The following is a 25,539-nucleotide window of genomic DNA, read 5'->3' as shown; positions in this document are numbered from 1 at the left end:
GCTAGGGCAACTCCTCAGTCTCAGCAAACCAGACCCTTGCCCTCCTTAGCTCCCAGTCTCCTGATGCTCCATTTCTTGGCATATGCTGTGATTCTCCTCTCTCAGGTGCAGGGATCTTGATGTCTCTTTGCCTCACCAGTATTGTTCCTTTGTCTCCACAAGGGCACTAAGGCCCATGCCCAGGGAGCTTCTAGACCCCCAATCTGGGTGGTGCAAGTTTGAGCCCCATAGCTTGGCTTATGGCTGGGCTGGGGGAGTCAGAAAAGGCAGTGCATTGAGGGTTTCAGACCCTCCAGCCTGGCCTGGCTCCCCTGGTGCCCACAGAATCTGCCTCCCTGTCCACACATCTCTGCCCTTCCTCCAGCCTCCACACTTGAGGAGTTCTCAGGTTCCCTCACCTCTTGCAGAGCCTCTCTCCTGCAGGCCGATTCCCCTGCACTCCCAGCCTGATCCTTCCCGGCTGCTAATTGGTTTCTATACCTTGATCTGGGCCCTCCATGTCCCTTTACAGTGTAGAACCCTGAATTAACGCAGCAATTCCCAGGCCGGGCCCAGGCTGAGATGCACCCTGGCCTGTTCTGCCTCCCAGGCCAGAGGACCCCAGCACCTCCATTTCAAGCCTTGCCTCTGCTGCCCTGGGGCCCCCACCGGACCTTTCCCCACTCTCCCCAACTCCCCCTCTTTATCTGCGGCTCACAGCATGTATGCCTCCCCCTATCAGCGTATCAGGTTAGCATGCCTCATCTAAAGTGTATATATTACCTAATAAAATCCTTCTTATTTGGGATTATTGCATCAGATTTTAATTTCCTCACTCGAGCAGCAGCATGTCGGCCTGCCCGTCAGTGAAGGGCCGATAGAAGGTGAAAAGAGCGGATAAACTGCACAAATTACTGCCAGCCGATACCTATCAGCCCTTCGACTGGAATTGACTGGAATTAAGGACTGAGAAATAGGATTTGCTACCTCGGAATCTGCTGTGGCAGCTCTCATCGGAAGTCCCCTTCAGCCCCCACCAGCCTGCTCCCCCCAAGGACGCCTCCTACTCCCAAAGCAAGCTGCATGTTCACCTTTCAAGTCCTTAATCCCGTCATGGAAATGGGGTAGGGGGTGTCCCAGCTGAGCTTGCTGAGCAGGAGGAGGACATGGGCCCCTGAGGCCAGGCACAGCCCAGCTGGGCTCCTGTGTCCACAGCTTTCCTGACGAGGGCATCTTTGGAAGGGGACAAGCCACAGAGGAAAGAGAAGTCCAGCTTCTCTCAACTGTGTCCCCACTGCGCGTGCCTCAGAGGCTGGGGCTGCCTCTCACACCTCACCCCCTCCTCACCTTGGCACACCCACTGGTTGCAGAGCCCTGAGCCCTTGCCTCCTCCAGAGAGCAAAGGGGTCCCCCAGGCCCACCCCAGACTGCCCTCCATTCCCCAGTCACCCCCGCCTCCCTCCACCCCACCCCCACTGCACCTTGTGACCCTCAGCAAATCCCTGAGCACTCTGAGCCTCAGTTTGCTCACACATACCCCCATGTGACAAAAGAGAGAGGGGGAACCTTGCTGGGGGCCCCACACAGTGGCACATCGTAGGCGCTCCACTAGTGCCAGTTCTGCCCTGGAGGCTGCTAGCTGTCCTCACAATGCACAGAAAGCCGCTTGCCTCTAGGTAGAGATGATTAATATGGGGTGTTGGGGAGTCTGAATTTGCTGAAATTCTTGGGAAAAACCCACGTGGATGTGCATTTTCTGGAAAGAGGCCCCTGAGTTGTCATCAGATGCACACAGCGATTCCAAGCCCAAATAAATAGTAACAATCACGTTTATAGCATTCACCATGTGCCAGGTGCTCTTCTGAGTGTTTCACGTTTATCGGCCGCTGAGGAGTGGGGATTGTGATTTTTACCCATTTTGTAGATGGGGAAAACAAGGCAGTAAGAGGTTATAAGTAACTTACTCAAAGGATTCGAGCGCATGCAGTCTGGCAGCAGAATCAGACCCTTAACCACCTTGTGGTGCTTTTCTGCTCCTCCCATCACAAACAGCGGGGCCCCTGCAGGCCTGCACACTGTAGCCTCTCTCTCGGAGCCTTCCTACTCCCTGAAATGTGGATTCCTGTGCAGGGCAGAAGCCCTTGGCAGGTCGCACCCTGGCGCACACCCCAGCTGGACTGGCTCCCCGGAGAAGCACAGCAGGCAGCGTGCCCTTGGGAGCAGGGTCGGCTCCCGGCCGAGCACAGCCGCACTTCTCCATCTCCCGTCTTTGGAAATAAATTTCAGTATATTGAAAATATAATCACTGAGCCTCTGAAACAAGAGCTGTGGGCTCCCAGGAGCCCCCATTCCTCCCTGTTAATTCCTTCTCATAACATTTCCAGTCTTTCTGGCTGCACTTGTATTAAAAGCTCAGGGTTTTATTAAAAGTGGATTTATTTACCCAAAAAAAGATGAAACCCCAAACTTTGCCAGGAGCCTGTCAGAGCTTGCTTCGTGGAAGCTCGGGTATGACTCTTGCGGGAAGAGTCCCCATTGTCCTCCTGTCCTGGAGAACCGACTGGCCTCCAGAGCCCTGCCCGCCCAGGAGGCCTCTGGGCAGCCCCATGCAGGAGCCGAGCACGGGCTCTGAGGACTGAGGGCAGTTTGGTCGCCAGGTCTCCTCCGCACAGGCCTGCACCAGCCCCCTCATGCCTCCTCCTGAGGATCACTGTTCCAGGCCTGGCCTAGCCCTGCCCTGCATGTGTGCCTGGGACATGCAATTGCCCCTGAGTACTGCTTAGTGACTCTCTGGGGTAGTGATCCAGTGGGCCTCAGGCCCAGTTATCCTAGCAGGCCAGGAGAGCATGTGGAGCAACTGCTGTGAAGGGATACCAGTGCCTGGGGAGGGTGAGGTGGGGGGTGCCCCTGCTGTGTCATGGCAGCGAGACTGGGTGGAGTTAGAGGAGGGGCAGCTTGCCCCACAAGAGCACAGGGCGTGCGTGTCAGGGAACAAGCCTCTGCACAGGTGAGGGGGATGGGGGTGCAGCACAGGCTTCAGCCTCCTGCTAATGAACAGTGAGTGGAGGGAAGTGGCTGAGGACACAAGAGCCCTTCATTAGCCATGCAGATGCCAGGGTTGACATTTCCCTAGGGGGTGGGGACAGGCTTGTCTTGCTCTCCATCACCCAGGAGAACACTGTGGCCTGGAGCCAGAGCCTCAGGCAGGCATGGTGGGCAGGCATGGCTGGCACTGGCCATGGTGTGATAGGACCTGGGGAGCCAAGTAAAGGCTGCCCCAGGCAAGGGGCGACTCAGCGAGTGGTGGCGGTGACCTTCAACCCTAAGGTTTAAGGGCTCTGTGAAGGTTTAAACAAACTCTTGTTTGTTCATTTGTTTATTCAGTCAATCAATCCATCCATCAATTGATACTTGAATGTACCAGTTGTATGCCAGGATCTCTTCCTAGGACAGTCTTATGCCTCCAAGCACTTGCCTGAGCTCTGCCTTCTGCCCAGAGCACCTTCCTCTTCATGTTCTCTCCCTGGCAAACTCCTACTCATGCTTCATGACCCATGCTGAATGTTGCCATCTGTACAACCGTTTGCCAATTCCTCCAGGTGGACTTCTCCCCTTTTTTGTACATTTCTCCATGTGAGCCATATGTGTATTCACACTCCTCATATGTGTATAGCAGCTGTCTGCTCAGGTGTCCTTGACTTCATGCCATAGGCTGTGCTCCCCAGGAACGCATTTCCCTGGCTTCCCATCCTGTTAATTCCAGCTCCTGCCCCTTCTCCATCAGTGCTACAGAGAGAATGAGTAGGGGTGTGGGCAGAGCCATTCCAAGCAGGAATTGCCAGGCACAGCGCTGTGTGGGCCATGGTCCCTAGGGCCATGGCGGCCTCCTGAGTTGCCACCATCATCCCCCGAGATACATGCTTTCACGATTTATGCTTTCATCCCTAAAGTAATTGATCCACCATGTTCTCCTTTATTCAGACCCCAGTGAAAACAAGGTCCCAGGCTTTTTGCTGTTATTCTTATTAAGGTGGAGGGAAAGTGAGGCCAGAGAGGTGCAGCAACCTTCCTAAGGTCACACAGCAACGTGATGGGTGGTTGAGCTAGAGACCAGATCTCTTGTCTCTTCGCTGGATGCTCCTCATCTGTTCTTCCATGGTGGTCCATCTGAACAAGGGATATGGGAAGGGGAAAGGGGAATGATAACATCGGTAAGGTTGGGCCTCCCGGTGGACCCTAGGGTGTTTGCCTGGGAACTGCAGTGTGTGCCCAGGGCAGCTGATGCCTGAGCCCTTGGCACCTACTTCCTGGGTTGCCCTTGCAGCCAGGATCAGCCTGGGGAGGGAAGCTATGGGTGCCATGATAGCTACAAAGAAAGACAGCAGCCAGGGGGCCCAAACTCAAGTCCCTCCTCTCTTCTGCCCAGGGCACGACGGTGCGCATCATCACTGCCATAGACCAGGATAAAGGACGTCCCCGGGGCATTGGCTACACCATCGTTTCAGGTAAGACAGAAGGCTGCCCCTCTCTCCTCTCACCCCTCTGTACTGCACCCAAGGAGAGCCAGTAGGCATCTCAGGCTCTGAGGGCTAAGGAGAGGTCTGTGGGCATGTGGGACAGGGTAGGAGACCTGACTACAGGGACAGTCCTCGCCAAAGGGCCAGGAAGGGGACCGAGTGAAGGCAGGAGGAACAGGGAGAAGAGGTGCTGGGAAGCCGACAGAGGCTAAGCTGTCTGGGAGCTGCTTGGTGGGCACTGGGGGGTGGGCGCGTGTGCCGCTGTCCAAGGTCTGAGATGATTGGGCACTTTGGGGCTCTGGGCCTGGGACTTTGGTGACTCCCATCTAACCTCCTCCAGTGCTCTGGGTTTGTCTTTTTCTTTTCGTATTTGATGAAAAGGTGGCAGTTCTAACATCATTGTAGAACAAACAGAGCTGCAACTACAGGTGATTTCATGTTCTTTTCACATTTCCAACCCTTAGGAATTCATGTCGCATCTGGAATGTTGCAGGAGGGAACATCAGACCCCTTGCCACCCAGATGCCTTGGTTGAGCAGAATAGTGACTGACGGCAGAGATGGTTCCGGGTGACGGGATCCCTGACCCATGCCCCACCCAAAGACTGACAAATGGCAGCTCTGTTCGGCTGTCCCAGGGCTGGGTGGTTTTAGAGCACCCAGGTTGCCTTGAGTATGCGGCGACAGGCTGCTCACCCAGACTCTGGCTCTGCCCACCCCCCATACATGCCATACACAGCCTCCCTGCCCAACCCATGAGTCAGTGAAGGGTCAGCCTGGTGTATCTGGGCAGGCCAGGCTGATGGCCGAAAGGATGTCTGGCCACCAGGCCAGTTTCCACCCACTGCCTCTCCCTACCATACCCCCACATCACCAGAACTGGGAGTGGCATTGTTGGAGTAGCATCCTGCCCCTAAAGCTCAGAGGACAGCAAGGCATAGTGATCAAGAACATGGAGGAGGATGGAGTCTACTGTGCCGTGTCATTTTGGGTGGGTCCCTGTCCCTCAATTTGCCTGTACCTCCATAAAAGTGGAGCAACAAGTGTACCTACCTCAAGGTGATGTAAGGGTCAGATGATTTAACATATAAAGGGCTTAGTTAATGTATGTAAAGTACCACATAAGTGTTAGCTGTGGTTATTACTACAGCTAGCAGCTAATGCTACCTTGGGAAGCTAGGGGTTAGCTAGTAGGTGGGAGACACCTCATGTCCTTGGCAATGCAGGAAACCAGGGGTGTCGTGGGCTCCCTGGGACCCGCAGCTGCTGACATGACTATTGTTGCACCTCTAAGCCCAGGGAACCCCAGGACCCAGAGCAACTCCCAGTCCAGTGCAGGTGGTGACTGGCAGCAGGAACATGGGTTTGGGCCTCTGCACCACCCCCTTCCCCCATTTCATCATTCTGGTGTCCAGCACAGGAGCTGGTGTAGCGTAAACCCTGATATGTAATTGCAAAATGAATGAATGTCACTCTAGGGGAGTGAGTTTTCAAACTCCAGCATGCCCAAGAATCTCCTGGGGCTCCTACTAAAACTACGAAGTCCTTGGGCCCCATGGAGATTCTTCTTCTAGAGGTCTGGGATGGGCCCAAGAATGGTCCTTTCTCACAGCACCCCAGGCAGCTCAGGTGCAGGCAGTCCTCAGACGGGGATGAGGAAGCCAGACCCAGGAAGGAAACTGTTCTGCAGGAAGGCAGGACCCGCCTGGGAATCGAGGCCCTTTCTAGGTGGGCAGAGCAGAAGGGGAGGCCTGTCTTGGTGCTGATCTTCTTCATGAATTTTGCAAATTGAGACACAGAGCAAGAGCCTCGCAGTGACCAGGGGCTTGTGATGGAGAACTGAGGGAACACCAGTGAGCCCTGGGTGATGGAGCTGGGGAGCCAGGACAGAGCGGCAGCAGGAAGGGGGTGCTGGGCTGAGCGGGGGCATGTCTCTCATGTGCTCACAGCCTCTGGGCTGGTTCCAGATATACCCCAGCCTGGATGGAGGTGGGGAGAAGAGAGCCAGGAGACTTAGTTCAAGGTCATGCTTAGAATGGGAACTCCTGCAGAGACCCTATGAGCCCATCCTCCAGGGCGCTGGCCCATTCCAGGTTCATGCTGGGTGCCAGGCTACCAGTCCAGACCCTTGGGTCCTCTCCAGTCTTCAAAGATGGCTCCAGCCAGAACCACCTCTCTACTCTCTCCCTCTGGGGAAGGAGGCTGGATGTCTGAGTTGCTGAGCCTTTGGTGTCTGGGTTGGACTCTGGAGCTTGGAGTCCGGGCACGACTGCCTGCAGCATCTCCAGGGACAAAATCTCCTGGGACAGGCTCCCAAGTACAAACAACAGGGTAAGAAGGGAGACCCAGAATTTGAAACCACAGGGAAGGGATGTGTGTGGAGGTGAGGGCAGGAGGCAGAAACTTCTGGAAGGCCTGAGGCATTCAGCATAGCTTTATAGGATTCCCACTACCAGCACAGATGTGTCTTAAGGGCTTTTAGAAAGGATGACAAATAGGTTACCTCTCACATGCCAGCTTTGATTGATTGGTAATGGCTGCCTGCAGAGGATCATGAAACCAAATAGGCTCATGAGTGCAGTATTTAATTGGCAGAGTCTGCTATGGATGTGGCAAGAGACAGGGCCACTGTGTGACAAATATTTGCCATCCTTGCTATGTTACCACTTGAACGACACTTGCAGGGTGGCCTTAGAACTTTCTTTACCTATTTCGTGGGTGTTTGTCAGCACCTCACTTCACCCAAACCCCTGTTGGGTAATGAGCAGCTTGAGCAAAGGACAGCCCTGCTCTTTCTTACCTACCCACCCTGACTGGCTCAACAGGGCTGCCCCCACCCCCCATTCCTGGCTGGGCTGGCACAGTCTCCCTGAGAGCCATCCTCAGCATGAGCCTAAAGCAGGCTGATGGGCAGGAGGGCACTGTCCCCGGGGGAGCAGGTGGACAGCGGGCTAGGATTTGGCCTTATCTCTACTTCCTTCCACCAGTGTAGACGTGGCTGAAAAGAATATTGCCAAGGGTCTGTCTCACACACCTGCCTCTCTGGTGACATTTGGTCACAGCCCTCTCTTGGGTGGCCTGGCCATTGCCTGTTTATTGGAAAGAAGGCAGAAGGGATGGTTTATGTCACCCTGAGGGCATCTTCACAGCTGATTGCCCCAAGCTTGCCCTGAGTGCCCAGTAGGGGGCTGCCCCAGCCCTAGCTGCTCAGGAACCATTTTCCTTTGAAAGAAAGAACTAAGGGCTTTGTAGGGGGTGGGCAGAGCCAAATGGAGAGTCCTGAGTGTCACTGACATGGGTGACTTGAGTCTCTGGGGCACCCCCAGAAGCCTGGGCTGGTGGTGGGTCTGTCTGCAGTGGGTGAGGCCTGTCTGCCCCATGTGGCTGGAGACAGGCCTGAGCCCACAACGAATCCATGGCCCACAGTTAACCTGCCCAGTCCCCTGAGGCCCTGTCCCCTCCAGGCTGTTTATCAGCCCCGCAGCTGTGGGGATTTATGTCTGCACACCAGTGCTTTCCCCATTACTAATGACCCCTCTGTTTTGCCAAGAACAAAGAGGCCTTCAGCGCTAAGTTATGGCCCCATTGCCATCAATTTGTTCTCAGCCCCTTGTGGCCAAACTGAGACTGAGGAATGACAAGTTCTTTCCCACAGAGGACCTGGCATGGGCCCCATCTGCTCCCTCAGCCTGTGCCTGCCCTGCCACCCACAAGTGGCATCATTTTCTTGGGGGCTTGACCAAAACAGAGTTCTGCAGGGTTCTCCCAAAGGACTGCCCAGCCTGTGGTCTCAACAGACACCCCCTCTGGCCTCATCCTTCCTCTGCCAGATAGTCACAATCCTCCTTCAAGGGGCAGCTGCACTCGCCCCCGCAACAGAGCACTGAACTTGGAGTCAGAAGTTGTGGGTTCAAGACCCAGCTGTGCCACCTGCCAGCAATGTATCTGAGCAAGATGTTCGACCTCTCAACCCCGTGGTCCTCGCCCATGGAACCGGGTTAATAATCCACACATGGATGAGAGGGTGCTGAAGAGACTCTAAAGGGCCATAAAATATTAAGGATTATTAATTGTCAAGGAACAAGCAGGACCCAGGGGTCCTTGGGACTCATTCATTCATTTCCTCCTTTATTTGTTTGAGCACAGGGCGGTGGTTGAGAGTACAGGCTCTGGAGCCGCTGTCCATGGTGGTGACCTCTAGCTGTGCCGGCCAATGCATTTGCCCACGAGCCCATGTAGCTACTGGGCACTTGAAGTTCGGCTAGTCTGAATTGAGATGTGCTGTCAATAAAACACATAGGATTTGAAGACCTAGTGTGCAAAAAAAGGTGATAAAATATCTCACTGGTAATGTTTTATATTGATGACATGTTGAAATGATAATATTTTGGATATACTGGGTGAAATACAAAATATTATTAAAATTAATGTTACCTATTTCTTTTTTGTGGCTACTAGAGAATTTAAAATCACCCATGTGCCCATATTCTATTTCTGCTGGTGGCTCTGTTCTAGAGTTAGGCGGCCTCGGCTTAGCTTCTGCCACTGACCAGCTGCATAACCTTCTAAGCATCTGTTTTCCAATCTGTAAAATGGAGATAACAGTCCCTGCCTCACAGGCCTGTGGGGGTTTAGTGAGCTGAGCCGAGTCAGCACTCAGAAGAGCACCTGATGTCGTAGCTAAGGCACTGAGCAGCGTGGACTCTTCATTCCCACCCACAGTTGACTGAGGGCCTTCCCTGGGCCAGGAGCTGTGCTAATGTCCTGAGAAGTGGTGGAGACCAGGGCACCATCTTCGCCCTGGGAACCCGCAGTTTGGTCAGGAGACAGACCTATGCAGCGGCAGCTTTAATACCTCGGTGGAACTCTGTGAAGAGGAGGCACAAGATATGCTGATGTTGACATGGAGTGATGGCTCCCTGGGGGCCCGTTAGACTGTTTTATCTACTTCTGTGTGTGTTCAAAAATATCCATGATAAGAAGGGAGAAAAGATCCTTGGGAGGGGGTGCCTCACCCACTCAATGCAGGGTGGGGAGACTCCATGAGGAGAGATCGCAGAAGCCAGGCACTGCAGGAGAAGTAAGAATTTGCCAGAAAGAGGGGCGGACAGGCAGAAAGAACAGAGTGTACAGAGACTCTGCAGTAGCAGAGGAGCCACATTCATGCATCTGCAGTAGCTCAGCGTGGCTGGGCACAGTGCACAGGGGAGGCGGGGTGGGGGTGGGGGTCCGGTGCTGAGGCCGCAGAGGGAGGCAGGGCCGGCCATGCAGCATGTGGAGTGCCCGGCTCAGGAGAATGCCAGCCCTGGTCCTGAGAGCAGCAGAGGGCCACCTGCGGGGTCTTGGGAGTGGGGTGCGTAGTCAGGATTGCGTTTGGGAAGCTCACTGTGGTCAAGGTGGAGCAGACAGGTTGGGGGACAGCAGGTAGGAGCAGGTAGGGAAGAGGTCGGGGTGTCCAGCTGAGAGACAGTTGCAGCCCCGACTGCCCAGCCACAGGCCACATTAGGAGACAGAGGCCAAGGGGGGCATGGAGGCCTTGGAGGAGGTGCTGATAGGACAAGTGCTGTGGGTGAGGGCAGAGCTCTGTCCTCTTTTCATGTTGAAAAGGCTTAATCTCTTCTTGCGGCCCACATCCATTTCCCCATCTGCTGTCGTCCACAGCTCAGGACCATCCCCCAGAGTGAGGGGAAGAGAACCCTGTTTATTGGGTACCTGCCATACACCAGGCACAGCCTGGACACAAGTTATCCCTCAAAACAGTCTATGAAAGAGACATAGACAAGGAAAGCAAGGCTCAGAGAGTTTACATAGATTGGCCGATAGTCACAGCTACTAAGAGGCAGAGCAGGGATTTGTACCCAAGTCCGTCAGGTTCCAGAACCTCCCAGTTTCCATGACAACCCACTAGTTCTCAAAGTGTGCTCCCCAGAGCAGCAGCAGCAGCATCATCTGGGAATTATTAGAAATGCAAGGTTTTGCATCCCCACTAAACCTAAAGAATCAGAAACTCTGTGGGTGCACCCAGGCAATACTGATGCTGCTGGTTTGGGGACCACACTTTGAGAAGCTCTGGTCTAAAGGAGCGTGTGTTCTCAATGGTGACAAAATTTTTTACTGGGGAAGATCTTACTCTTTTAATGTATAAAGCAGATTTACATTATATCCATGGTGTTGACATTTCATGTCGGGGGAGAAAAGCAATTACATAAAAATGTCTAAAGTGGCTCCTGGGGCAAGGGGTTAAGTGGGGTGGGTGACGATGAAGAGAAGGTTGAGAAACACAGGGCTAGAATCAAGGGTAGGTGAGAAGTATCAGGCCGAAACCCCTCACTTTCAACTTTCAAGGCAGTGGCCTCACTTCCAGGTCACACTGGGGCACTATGTTAGTGAAGGACAGAGCCTTCCCTTGCTTGTCTCTGAATTTTATTTTAATGCTACCCAAGTGAGGAGGTACACTGAGGAGTGCTTTAAAGTACACTGAAATACATGAAAATACATTGATTGCTTTGAAGGGAAGTCTGTGTGTGTGTGTGTGTGTGTGTGCGTGCGCACAGGGAGAATAATCGCATACAGCCAGACTTGCACAACCTCACACCCCCCACATATGCCAATAACTGAATCGGGCCCCTGGCCATGGCCTGGTGGGGGACAGCTATCATAGGAGACCATCGTGCGAAACACTTCAAAGCCCTTGTGATTAAGCTGCTTGGCATTTTCTTCCCCTGAGAAGTAAAAACTCAGGAAAAGCAGAATTGCTTTGGAAATCTGAATCGCACGCCACAGCTCCTGGCTTGGGGTAGCACAATGGCTGCCTGGAAGCCCCAAACATCTCAGGGCATCTTGGGGAATGGCTCACCTGGCTGGAGCCAGAGGTCACCAGGAAGGAGTCCAGGGCAGATCAGAGAGGGGTGGCAGGACATTTGCTAGAAGACAAAGAAAACAAAAGAAGTAGGTTATTGAGTGCAGCTGGGGCTGGGGAAGTGAACGCGGGGTCACCAGGAGATTCATCTCATGCAGTTCTGGGTGGATTGGAGCAGGAAGCACTGGAATGAGGGCGATCTGCTAACAGGCTGTGGCTCTAATCTGTCCTTGCTGTGGGGAGGTCTGGGGGTCATTGTGGTGACGTACAGGAGCCGAGTCAGCAGGCTCTGGTGATGTACTGAAAATAGATGATGCAGGAAAAGGAGGAGACAAAGAAACTACTAACGTCTGAGTCTAGGTTTCTCGGATCATGGTGGTGGCCTAGGCAGAAAGGGGCATATTCATAGGAAAAGCCTGTTAATATCTGTGAATGCCACCCTAGACCCACATGTACCAAAACACCCCATTCTTCATCCATGGCAGACATCACTAATTGATCCCAGCACAAGGATGGGCCTCCAAGCCTTTCTTACCTGCCCTCTGGCAGCCACTAGCAGTTGAGAAGCATTCTCTCTCAAGCTGGAACAAACCTGCTGTCCAAAGTGTAGGTTTAGCCCATTTGTATCCTGTAGCTCTCTTCTTTCAAGAATATCTAGGGACAGAGCCTCTAGAGGGTTTTTAATTTAATTATACAAACACGCTGGCCTATTGTTTACAGTTCTCTCCCACCATCATGCTAAAACAGCAATAATGCATCACACCAACACTCACTTTCTCCTGATGAGCCACCGGAAAGTCTGCACTTCTTCCTTCCCCCTGACCTTTCTCCCTCTTCTCTCCAGGGTGCGCTTCCTGCCAGCCGGCCTCTCCTGATGCTCTCATGAGCCCGCCTTTGTGATAAACCAGTCTTTACAGCCATGCTCATGATTCCCTGTTCTTCCTCCCTCCTTTAATGAGGTCCTGTATGCTCTTTGTCAGTAACAGCGGCTTGCCTCTTGCTTCCTTCCCATAAATAACACTGGTGGGTGGACTTTTAAGAGGTTTCACTGAAGCACAGTCTAGGACTCTCCCTTTCTGTGTCTCGTCTTCCCCATACCCTCCCCATGGGCAGGAGTCTGTCTCTGTCCCTTGCTCGGGACATAGAGTGCTGTGGAAACACCCTCAAGGCCTCCCCCTTCTGCTAGACCTGAGTCCACTTCCCCAGCTGGGCAAAGCATGGACTGCGCGGGCCCTTTTTATTGGCCCACTCAGCTCAGGGAACCACATCTCTGAGCCAGAGCCATGGCTGAGGCAGCTCTGCAGGGTTGGGGGGGTTCTAGCTCGTGGCTGGAGGTTGTTTTGGTGGGAGATTCTGGTTACCCCATGTCGACAGGAACTTGTCTTTTTTTCTTTTTTGGTTCTTTTCTGCTTTTTCCTCAATCTGTAAGATAACTACTTTTTATTGACTTTCAAGAGCTTTGAGATCTTTGGAGGAATATGAAATTAGCCACCATTTAGTTTGCATTCTCTTTCTATTTTGACTTGGTCCGCCTCTGGTACACAGAATTGATTTAAACGTAATTCTTGGCTCACGATTAACATTGGTCCATGTGTAGCTCTCTTTTGTTTCATTCTTAGCCTTAATAATATTGTGGATGCCTGTGAAACTCACCAGCCCACCTAGAGCAAGACCATCACCCATGCCTTACCTCGCCTTAACCACACTTTATTCATGTCTTACCCACACCTTACCCTCACCTTACCCACATCTTACCACCTGTGTGTTCCTCCTCTACCCCATTCCCTGCCTCCCGTCCCCCAGAACCACATATTTGAATCCTGCATTCTCTTACTCTCTTCCTTTTGGGAAATATCTTATCACATATATGTGGATGACATATTGCTTGGATTTAGTTGTCTTTGAACTTTATTTCACAAGTATCATGTTATACATAGGCTCCTGGGACTCCTATTTTCTCCTCAATAGTATATAGCCAGGACTCATCCATGCTGTCAGGTGGGTATTGTTTTTCATGTTTACTATGCATATTACTCCATCGTGGGAAAATACTGCAGTTTATTCATCCATTTCCCTGTTGATGGGTTGATCTTTGCTATTACAAACTGTGCTGCTATGAACATCTGTGTATCTCTCTCTGGATGTGTGCAAGTTTGCCTTCAGCTACATACGTCATCTCTCACCCCCATCATAACCCCCAAATGTGGCTGGCTAGAGCCATTTAACAGATGAGGAAGCTAAGACGCAAAGAGCTCATGAAACATGTTTAGGACCACATGGCAAATGAGCGACAGATCCAGGATTCAAACCTAGACCTTCCTGCTTCTAAAACTCACATTTTTTTTCTGCTATTGTTTGCTATTCTGCCTGAGAAGCCAAGGGATTCATGTCAGCCTGGTGGTCTGCGTGCGGGAGTGGAATATTAAGATTCATTCAATCATTCCTTTATTCATTCATTCATTTGTTCATTCATTCATTCAGCTAGCCAATGAGTACTTATTGAGTGGCTACTGTGTGCCAAGCTCCATGCTAGACCCTGGGGACCAACTGTGAACTGAAAGCCACCATCACCACCCTCATAAAGTTCACATGTTAGTGGAGAAAAGGGATCATAAATAAATCAGCAAAGAGAGTGTTTCCCCGCTGTGTTAAACATCAGGAAGAAAATACCAGGGTGAGGAGAGGGTACCTAGGAAGGCATCTAGGAAGGGGATTTAGGAAGGCTGGACCAGGGAAATTTCAGCTGCCTGCATCCGCCTTTCCAGGTTATGGGCATGGGAGGAGATCCTCGTAGCTCCCACCTCAGAAAAGGTCTCCAATATCTTCTGGGGGCTTTGAACCTGAGACGAGCCCCTCTAAACAGCTCAGATTCCCAGCTCCCTTTTTCATCTGACTCCCTGGATGACTGCTTAGCTTTCAAGGCAGCCCCCAGCCGGGGCTAATCTGAAATAAAAGTTTTTATTTATCTAGCTTGATACCTGGTGCAAGGTTAAATCATACAAAAGAAAAAGCAATAAGAGAGAAAGATTAAGCATAAGGCGCTGTCTTAGGCATGCCCTTTTGCAATATGGTTACAAAGATATTAAGCCTGAAGACACCCACAAACAAGTCCACATTGCTATTTCCTTGTCTCTCTGGGCTCAGCTTAGCCGCTGCTAGAGCAGGAAGGATGACAGAACTCGGCGGGGGCCGTAGGAGGGAGACCCCCTGGGGTACCCTGCAGAGAGGGTGAGCAGCCAGATGGAGTTCTAGTTACTCAGCCCATCAGCCACCTCCCACCCCACGCAGCTCTGATTCATGGCTTCCCTGGGGAACAAAAACATTGACATCTGCACCTACGTTTCTATCAGCGTGTCCGTGTCATCAGTATTTATTATGTGCCTACCACGGGCAAGGCACCCTGGGGAGAGAAAGCAGGCAAGAAACCTTCATCACAATCCCTTCCCACAGTCAGCCTGGGCTCAAATCTCAGGTGACCTTGAGCTGGTTATAACCACCTGTGCCTCAATTTTTTCATCTGTGAAATGGGAATATTCATAGGGTTATTTTAAGTGTCAGATGAGTTAATACAAGTAAAGCTCTCAAAACAGTGCCTAACACATAGTAGGCACACTTTATTATTATTATTTATTATTATTATTAGCATTTAAAAAAATATAGTCTAGTTGATGACAAACACAAACAAGAAAAACAATGCCTGCATTCCTCAGCCTGTAGGTATTAATGCGGTCTCTAAAAATCCAGATTTCACTGACTCGTGGCCTCCCTCCATGTCTGTATAACCCTAAGACTTCAGCTCTCTATAAAATCCCCACCAAATATTGCAGAGGCACCTACAGGGTGGGGAGGAGGCAGTTCCCCTGCACTTTCTAACTGCCCTGCCAACTCTCCTGCCCTCTTCCCCTGGGTGTTCCCTGCACAAAGCCGCTGGAGGTGGGTAACTCACCAGGCCCCTGCTGTAGGCACCCTCTCTAGCCCCTGAAATGGCCCAGCATCTCCTGGGCGCCCCATGACCCTGGAGCCAGATGGATTGTGTGCTCATCCCCCTGCTGCAGGCTGCACTTGGGATCTGGGTCCCACAGCCCCACTGCCTGAGCTCTGTGCACTGCATGCCCCTCCCCACTCACACGCAAACAGCTCCCCCAGCTCCAGTCTGCAGCCCTTCCCTCTATAGGGCCAGAAAAGGCCATGAGGACACCATGCCACCCTACTCATCCATCTTTCCTACAGAGCCCATTGTTTAAAGCAATTTTTATTTTGAGACAGTCTCACTCTGTCACTCAGTCTGGAGTACAATGGTGCGATCTCGGCTCACTGCAACCTCCGCCTCCAGGGTTCAAGCGATTCTCCTGCCTTAGCCTCCCGAGTAGTTGGGACTACAGGCACCCGCCACCACACCCAGCTAATTTTTGTATTTTTAGTAGAGACAGGGTTTCACCATATTGGCCAGGCTGGTCTTGAATTCCTGACCTTGTGATCCACCCACTTCGGCCTCCGAAAGTGCTGGGATTACAGGCGTGAGCCACCATGCCCGGCCTAAAGCAATTTTTTTAAAAGAAGGAAGGAAAGGAGGAGGAGAAAAGAAAGAAATAAGAAGAAAAGAAAGCTTTCTTTTAGCCAAAATGTCAGCTTACTTAAAGCCCACCCACCCATTCCCCAGACATGTCCAGTACAGACCCTAGGGAGAACCAACTACACAAATAATTCATCATGGGTGCCTGAAGCATGGTATATGTAATACACGCTTTAGGAGGTTAGGAAAGGGTTTGTTCTCCCCAGGAAAGGCAGCCCTTGAAGGAGGGTTTGGGGAGATGGTGAGGAAGAAGGGTTGCCACCCGCAGGGTAGGGTGTGAGCACACGCTCACAGGACCTTCCCCCAACCCCCGCCCTAACATTCTCCTGCACGTTGGAACTCACATTGGGAAAGGTTTGAATGCCAAACTAGGGAGTAATAATGACATCATATTAATAGCTACCACTTCTTGGATGTGTGAGAACAGATCTAAATGTTTTACCTACATCAACTCTTTTAATCCTCTCAATAACCCCATGAGACTGTTCTATTACTGTTATCCCCATTTTACAGAGGAGGAAACTGAGGCCCAGTTGCCTAAGATTTCATTGCTGGTAGGTGATAGAACCGGATACTGAACCCAGCAGGCTGGCTGTAAGCCCATTTTTCTCCACCGCTCCCTGCCCTGAGCACTTGAGTGGGCTGCCGCAGGCTGAGAATCACTGGGTCTACCTCTGGACTTGGCTAAACTTCCTGTGCTCCTCCGCCACCTTTCTCTCTGCCTCTCCATCAAATGCTCTGAGTCAATTAACTGGCTGCCCCCATTCAAATATTTGACCAATATCCTGGAAACAAAGATTTCAGAGCAGATATTTTCAGACATTCATTGAAGTGAACAAACATTCTGGCACAGAATGAAATTATTGCTCAACATCTGATTCTGTCGGGCTGTGCCCCCATCCCAGCCTTACCCCTCCCCACCACTTGAAGGCATTTCTTTTTGGGGGCAAGGTGGGTGGAATCAGGCTGCTTCTGCTTTCTAGCTCACTGCCCCTCCTACCCCCTTCGACTGCCAGTGTGTGAGGATCTCTCCGCCCTCACTTGTAGGATCACATCATTGAAGCACTTTTGAATCCATAAAGGCAGATGCTGAAGGGCACTTCACAATGACGTCTGGCAGACCAAGGGTTATTTTAAAGGGGCTTATGACTAGTTTTTCTTCATAATGACAGTGGTAGTCCCAAATGTCAGCAAAAGCAATTTAGTTGAGATTGAAAGGAGCACTTTGCAAATGAGGGTTTGAGTCCCTGGGATGCTTTCAGTCCTCTTTAGAAGTCTGTAGGAGCTGGGTGTGGTGGCGTGTGCCTGTAGTCCTAGCTACTCCAGAGGCCGAGATGGGAGAATCACTTGAGCCCAGGGGTTCGAGGCTGCAGTAAACTAAGATGGCCCCACTGCACTCCAGCCTGGGCAACAGAGTGAGACCCTGTCTCCAAAAAAAAAAAAAAAAACACAACAACAACAACAAAAAAAAAAACAGTCTCTAGGGACTGGGGAATTGGCCATTGGCCATTCGTGGCTCAGCATGTGGCTGGCAGGGTCTTAATGTGCCAGCTTCCACATGGGTGGTCTTGAGGAGACAGACAAGACTATATAATGGAAATTGAAAGTGTAAAACCAAGCCACCAAGAAGCTTGAGGATTTGCTACAGAGGTAAACCTATGAGAAATCGCTCCTCCGTCACAGCATTTGCTGAGCGGCTGGTGCTGTCAGTAAGTTCCTGGGGGAGATCAGAGGAGGCCGAGAGGGCTGAGGGCTGGGGCAGAGATGAGGATAACAGCTTCACCCGAATGCTGGTTCCCCAACTGTAAGATGATATTCCCAAGGGATGATTTTAAGTGGTGCACGGGTGGGGCGTGAAATAACATTGAATCACACGAAGAGATGGTTATTCCATTCTTGATTCTCTTACAGAATTTCCATTTCTGTCAGTTCTATCCAGGAAAGGGTTCAGTTGGATGCTCATGTCTTTAGCACCTCTTCAACTGGGCTCGTGTCCCCACTGGACACAAGGAGAGCTGCTGGAGCCTTCAGAGGCCAAGCTGATGCAGCTAACCATGGAGGCAAACCACACAGGCTCATCTCCCCATGTTACAGCCACCCTCTACACATGGCTGATGAACTGGTTCTCCATGTGTGATACCCTTAAAGAGTTTTTTTAGGATGATGTTTAAAAAAATTAAAGAAAACTGCTAAACAAATAATCATAGAAGTTTCATACATATATAGGAGAAATTGGGAGGCTGGCATCCACATGACTGAAGATCAGGCAATGCTGATGTAGGAGTCATCTTGACTTGGGCCTTTCCTTGACTGACTTTCCTTCTGAGAGTCACCTCAATGCATGTGAAGGGCTCAGAACAGCTCCTGGCCCAGGGCAGGCGCTCAGGAAATGCCAGCTCTCTGTTGGATGGAATGGCCCTTGGAAATGGGGTGCACTAGCACCCACACGGCAATGTTTTTGGCGCCGCTGCTGGGACTGAGGTGTGGGTTGGTTAGGTGGCAAGGAAAGCATCCCAAGCAGGAGAGGTTGTGATGAGCAAAGGCTTAGAGGGAGGACCAAGGAACATTTAAAGGACAGTGGACAGACAGACCAGACTGCAGAAAGGGAAAGATGGAAGAAGAACAGACTGACCAGACTGCAGAAAGGGAAAGATGGAAGATGATTTGAAGGGTCTTGGGCCAAGCTAAGGAGTGTGGATTGTTCCTTTCAGGGCATCTGTGTTTATAAGAACCCAAGAGCTCTCAGGAGCTCAGGAAAAGGGGCTTGCTGTGAGGCTCAGGGTTCCCATGAACATTCTGAGCTGATCCTCCTCAGCACTGGGTCCCCTGGCTCAGGAACTAGGAATGAAGCTTGGATGTTTTCTCCTTTCCTACAGCATCTGTATTCATTTCCTATAGTTGCCATAATAAAATGCCACTAACTTAGTGGCTTAAAACCACAGAAGTTTATTCTCTTACAGTTCTAGAGGCCAGAAGTCTGAAATGAGGCTTATGGGGTTAAAATCAAGGTGTCAGCAGGGCTGGTTCCTTCTAGAAACTCCAGGAGATAATCCCATCCTTGCCTCTTCCACCTCTTCTGGTGGCTGCCAGCATCCGTTGGCTTGTGACTGCATCATTCCTATCCCCTCTTCCCTGGTCTCATTGCCTTCTCCTCTCCTGTAGTGAAATTTCCCCCTGCCTCCCTCTAATGAGGACCCTTGTGATTACATTTAGGGCCCACCCAGACAATCCATGCTAATCTCCCATTGCAAGATCTTTAACCAAACCACATCTGCAAAGTCCCCTTTACCATGTAAGTAACATGCAGATGTTGCAGCGTTTCAGACCCGGGTGCCTTTGAAGGCCATTCTTCAGCCCACCACAGCATCCGTGCCCTCTCTGAGCATCTGCCTCTCTCCACTGGCTCCCTTACAGTCTCACCTGGGCCATGATGTCTACACTGCCTCTTCTTCGCGCTGCTCTTGAAATGCCCTTTTAGCTGCTGTCTCAGCTGCCAAGCACCTCTATCCTCTAGTTATCCCATTCTGAGTTTCCTAGAGGGGTCAGATTGGCCAGCTCACCACCACAGCAGTGTCCACCACAAGCCGTGGGAGCTGGCAGCCTGAGATGCTGTCCGCTAGGCAGCCGGTACAGGAGAGGGTGGTGGGGCCATGCGTGGGGCAGTACATCTAGAACACTTTCAAAGATAGACAGACTGATGGGACAGAATAGAGCTCTTAGAACCAGACCCAGGTATAAATATGGGAACTTGTTATATGATAAAGGTGGCACCACAAATCACCGAGGAAAGGATGACTTGTTTAGTAGCTGGTGTTGGGAAAACTAGCTCACCACGTAGAAAAAAATAAAGCAAGATCCCTACCATACACCGTATACCAAGGTAGACTCCAGATGGATTCAAGACCTAAATGTGAAACGTAAAATATAAAGCTCATAAAAGGGAATGTGGGGGTATATCTTCGTGACCTTGTAGTAGGAAAGGACTTCTCAGCCCCCCCGGAGCACATGCCATAGAAGAAAAATTGTTCCACATCAAGGGAGTTCCAATTCAATCAGAATATATAGACAAAGTTAACAGCAAATGATATATGGGGAAATTTTTGCAACAATTAAAACCAAGGAACTAATAGCTAGAATATATAAGGAATTCCTGCAGATCGAGAGGAAAAAGTTGGAAAATCCAATAGGAAAATAAGCAAAGGATATTCATAGAGTGGGAAACCCCGATGACTGGTGGACACATGTAGAGATGCTGAAACTGACTAAAAATCAGGGAAATGCAGATGGTAACTGCAGTGACCAACCTATTCACACCCCACATTGACACAGGAGCCAAATCCTCCCTGTTTTTGTGCAGCCTGCAAGCTGAGAATGGGTTTTAAATATAACTATTTTTAGGCCTGGTGCAGTGGCTCACACCTGTAATCCCAAAGCTCTGGGAGACCAAAGCAGGTGCATCACTGAGGCCAGGAGTTTAGAACAGCCTGGGCAACGGAGTAAGGCCTCATCCCCATGGGTGTGGTAGCCCATGCCTGCAGTCCTAGCTGCTTGGAAGGTTGGGAGGATTGCTTGACCCCAGGAGTTTGAGGTTACAGTGAGCTATGATCATGCCATTGCACTCCAGCCTGGGCGACAGAGTGAGACCTTTTCTCTAAAAAGGATAAAAGAAAGAAAGATAAGTATTTTTGCCATTGATCTGAGGGTAGTAAACATGATCTGTGAACTCCAGTTAAGCAAAATGTTATCCCCCGCCACAAAAATTCCATTCTTCTCATTAGCAGGACTGTAGTATAAAAAATTGTGCTCAATTATTATTATATTTTGAATTCCTCAAAAATGTTTGTGGAAATTTGTTTTCTTTCTTCCTTTCTCTCTCTCTCTCTCTCTCTCTCTCTCTCTCTCTCTTTCTTTTTGACAGAGTTTCACTCTTGTTGCCCAGGCTGGAGTGCAATGGCACAATCTTGGCTCACCACAAACTCCACCTCCTGAGTTCAAGCAATTCTCCTGCCTCAGCCTCCCGAGTAGCTGGGATTATGGGCAAGCACCACCACACCTGGCTAATTTTTGTATTTTTTTAGTAGAGATGGGGTTTCTCCATGTTGGTCAGGCTGGTCTTGAACTCCCGACCTCAGGTGATCTGCCTGCCTTGGCCTCCCAAAGTGCTGGGATTACAGGCATGAGCCACCGCGCCCAGCCTGCTTTCTTTCTAGTATCAACATAATGTCCTTGATTTGGCCTCTTGACCTGCAAAGTTTGAAATATTCACTATAGCCTTTTGAAAGAAAGTTTGCTGACCCCCACACACTCTGCATCAGTTAGAAGCCACATGCTATCACGTTGAACCATATAAAATCCCCATTTTTGTAATGTCAAAATGATTTAATGTCAGCAATTTGTTATGGTTCAAATCCATAGATATATATACAGCAAAATAGATTAATATTTAATTTACCCACAGGGCAAAATTACTGACAGGATGTGCCCTGAGAAAGGGCTCTGGCATTAATATACTGAGATATCAGCCAAGGGCTTGGGATCGCATAGGTCCAAGTTTAAATCCTGGCTCTGAGTTCAGCTGCCTGTGGGGCCTTGACAAATCAGTTCTGTAAATAGAGTTCAAAATACCTACTTCGATGAGGCATTGCACAGCACAGTGCCTGGCATATAGTAAGTGCAGGGTAAATTACTATCGATCACGAGTTCATTGACATCACCTAGGGAAAATGGCTGCCTTTCATTGTACCATCTTGAAAGCAGGCCACTTTGGAAGAGCAGGGAGGAGCCTCTGCCATCCTATTTCTCTAATTAGTCTGCCTGTTCCCCTCTTTTCCATCTTATCGATCTTTCTATATCCCTCCCCTCCTTAAAAACTTATCTTCACACTCACCTCCCCCAGGAAGTCTTCCCTGACCACCCGCTTGCATCGTCTACTTAACTGACAGTAGCAGGTTCGTCGCCCCCATTCTATTTCCAGTGCGGAGGTGCATGCTCACTCCACCATCCTTGGACCCCGTGCCCAGGACAGTGTCAACTCTGGCATGGCCACCTGGGTGGCCTGGGGTCCACAAGCATTTGTCCTCTTTGACATTCTTTCCCTTCCCGCCATGGTAACCACTGAATCCCTGGGAATCTGCAGGTTCCAAACACACGGCCCTCACAACCCAGAAAGGAACCATCCTTTCCCGAGGGGCATCCCAAGCACCTGCAGGGGCCTTCCCCTGTCATCCGCCGAGACAACGCTCTGCGGGAGGCATTGCCTCCCACTGCACCCTGAGAACACGGAGGCCCAGCCTCGATGTGGCCTGCCTGGGACTGCCCAGGTTGTGTGTGGCACTGCCAGCAATTGGCACCAAACCACCCACACCCACATCCAAGGCCTTTCTCTCACACCCCAGCCACTTTCAAGCCCAGAGGTGACAACGTGACTCCAGTGTCCCTCCTGTGAAATCCTTCTCTTTCTCTTACCTCTCCAGGGAAACTGAAGCCCGCACCAACCGACTTTCCTCCATGGTCCGTGTGATTCAGAACTGCTAATTGAGGCTTGGCTCTGGGCACCCCTCTGTGATTAGCACTGGTTTTCCCTGGCACCAAGGGTGGCGCCTTCTGCCTGGCTCTGCTCAGGGGTGGTGGGAGGCACACGCCTCAGCAGTGGGGAGAGACTGGCCTACAGTGAGAGAGAAAACAAGCCCCTTGAACCCCACTTCTTTGCAGCCATAATTAGGATGTCGGTGGGATTCCACACAAGGATGTCATGCAAGGCCCTCTCTTGAGGTTGCATCTTACACTTACAACAAGCACTATCAATATCCTTATTTCACCGATAAGGAAACTGAGACTCAGAAAGGTAACATAACATGTAGGGTCATGCTAGGCCAAGTAGTGGCAGAGCCAGGATTCGAACCCAGGTCTGCATGAGTCTGAAGTCCTCAGGGACCACCCTCCTCATTGGATGGTCGTGACAACCCTGCTATGTGCAAACCCTGCCTCTACTATTTCCACAGATGGGTAAACTGAGGCTCGGGGAGCTCAGGAAACTCAAGGCCGTATGGTTGGTGAAGTGATAGATACTGGCTGGCCCCTGATCCAGCCTTTATTTTTGGTCCACTGTACACAGACCCTTCCCTTCCACGCCAGGACCCCTCTCCCTCCAGTGTGGCAGCATGAAGGGTAACCAGGAGAGGAGCTGAGGGTAGGGTTGCTCTGGATAGACATAAGAAGCAGATGGGAATGGGTCACAAAGTTGTTGGATGGGTCACAAAGGGCCAAGTTGCAGAAAGTGCTGGAAGCCAGGTGGACTTGCCGTGTTGAGCAGGAGGGAGCGCGTAGGATCTTACAGGAGGAGTGAAGTGCTGAACTGGCACTCCACAATGCCCCTTGCCCAGCCCACCCCAGGGCCCGCCTCCCAGCCCCGGTCCCCACCTCTCCGCCACCCAGCGCTCCCTTCCTCCCTCCCAGGTTGGGGACATTGGGTCGCTGAGGTCAGGACTTTGTTTGAAGGACAGATAATTAATCCCACAAAGTAATCCCCAGCACACTCTGGCAGATTTATGGAGATCGCCTCTGTCCCGGGAACTCTGCCTCATCATCTTTCATTTCCCAGGCAAAGCGAGTGACTTGTTATATCATAGGCCCCACGCCAATAGGAATTTCATTTAGGGGAGTTCTCCAGGTGGAAGGAGATTGATAACCCAGGCTTGGGCAGGAACCGATGGCAGTCCTGGGGCCGGGAGGGTAGGGAGCAGAGCAGGCATCACCAACTCCTCTGTCCCCTTGCTGGTCTCCGTCTTTCTCCCAACATGGGCCTGGTTTCATGGACCTCACCTGTCACAGGCCACAGGGACCCGGATATCATCCAGTTGAGCCTTTCCAAGCCCCAAGATGAGAAAGCAGAGGCCCAGAGCGTGAGAAAGGGACTGTTTCCCACCCGGCTCTTGGGGCTACTCTGCCCCAGCTGTCCTCATCATTACTTCTCCCTCCCCACTCCCCACCTCATCTGCCCTGAAGCTGCCACAGGTACAGGGCTGTCAAGGGCAGGGGCAGGGGCTCCTCAGAGCCTGCCATGGTGGTCCTTGGAGCCTACCTCCCAAGGAGGCTCCTTTCAGTGCAGGAGAGCAGTAGGGATTGGCAGGACCTGGCAGCTCATCCACCAAGCAGTGAGGAAGGAGAGGCATGGCCCTGGGGGTCAGGGCAGTTGCTTCTGGTCTATTGGCTCTGCCTTTAGCTTGCTAGGCAGTTTAATGGCTACCATTGTCCACCTTTGCAATACAGGAGTTTGGGCTTATTTGATAATTCATAAATATTTATCAGGCACCTCTCGTACTCACTGCTGGGGATATGGCCATGAAGAGGACAGACAAAACTGTCGCCCTCAGAGCCTCTCTTCCAACACACTCTGCTGTATCCACACTCCCGCCCCACCCCCACCCTCAAAGGCGGGGTAGGCCCAGGCTGTGGGCAACTGGGAAGGGAGGAGAGGGCCTGGGCACAGCACAGAGAGTAGGGGTTGGCGTGGCAACGTGTAGGCAGGCACCAGCACCAGCCTTGCCAACTTGGCAGCTCCATGTCGACAGGGACCAAGCATGGTGGGGCTGGCTCCTTTCTAAGGCTCCACCCGGCCTTCGGTAATTAAAGCCATAAGTCATCTTCCGACGGGAGCCTGTAGGCTGGGGAGGCCACAGCTGGCCTTGCTTGGGGTTTAGTGCTGGGAGGGAGAGTGAGTACATCTGGGCAGAGGTTTGTAGAGGGAGCTGAAGATCAAAGGCTGCCCTCCGTTCTGGCCTAGGCTGGGGCAGTGTTTGGGCTCTGAGGCTCTGCTTGGTGCCAGGAGCAGTGCCAAGAGCTTCCTCCACAAGCAAAGAGTTTACTTCCTCTTTTCAATGAGTGCTGAGTCTTAAGCTTGCAAACATCCCAAGTGATGCCATCTGTCTCCAGCAGGACCCTTTGCCCCGGTCCCCCTCCAGGAGGGCCTATGCCCAGAGTTTGGAGTGGGAATGCTATAGGGTGTCCATTGCTTTAGGGCACTTCCCAGAGCGCCTGCCTCCCCTCCTGCTGAGAGACTAGGGGTCTGTAGCCCAGACCAGCTGATGGGGAAGGAGGCAGGGCCAGGAACCCGTGTAATTGAGAAGGACACCAGGCCACGCATCTGTAGGGTGGCCCAGCAGGAAAGACCCAAAAGTCACTCCTGTGACTTCTCTTTTTCAAAAAAGCGGCCAGAGGCTCTGGAAAGATTTGGGTTGTGGAGCCTCCTCCCTGGTCGAAAAGGCAAGGACGTCTCTCTTTTTCCTGTTTCTCGCTTGCTCAGCAAAAGTTTCTGCCTGTGTGAGCCAAGGGATGGGAGCGTCTTGGGACATCCCTCCCTATCTGGCTGGGCTCATTCATCAAGCATTCTCTGAACTCCTACTTGGTGTGGGGCACTGGGCCAAGGGCTTGGGACATAATATGACATCTGGGGCTGAGCCTCCAGCTGGGAGGATGAGGGCATTCTGGAGGCAGGCTGCCGGGATGAAATGGCCAACCACCCACCCCACCCCACACTCCACCCCACATCCCAGCCCGGGACCCCTGGCCTTTGTCAGAGAAGCAGGGCTAAGTTCACTGGCAAATGTGAAATAT

General features: G+C 51.5%; 1 protein-coding gene across 3 annotated transcripts in view; it reads left to right on the top strand.

Annotated features, from left to right (window-relative positions):
• Window positions 1–25,539, top strand: part of LOC129006860 (cadherin-23-like) — a 335,691-nt gene that overhangs the window by 177,696 nt on the left and 132,456 nt on the right. For all 3 annotated transcript variants that reach the window (XM_054437076.2, XM_054437077.1, XM_054437078.2), the window contains exon 9: window positions 4,406–4,484. In XM_054437076.2, the coding sequence (XP_054293051.1) occupies window positions 4,406–4,484 (79 nt within the window). The remainder of the gene's footprint in view (window positions 1–4,405; window positions 4,485–25,539) is intronic.

This window comes from Pongo pygmaeus, chromosome 8 (genome assembly GCF_028885625.2).
Source record: "Pongo pygmaeus isolate AG05252 chromosome 8, NHGRI_mPonPyg2-v2.0_pri, whole genome shotgun sequence".
Taxonomy (NCBI): Eukaryota; Metazoa; Chordata; class Mammalia; order Primates; family Hominidae; genus Pongo; species Pongo pygmaeus.
This window is presented reverse-complemented; position numbering and strand designations above follow the sequence as displayed.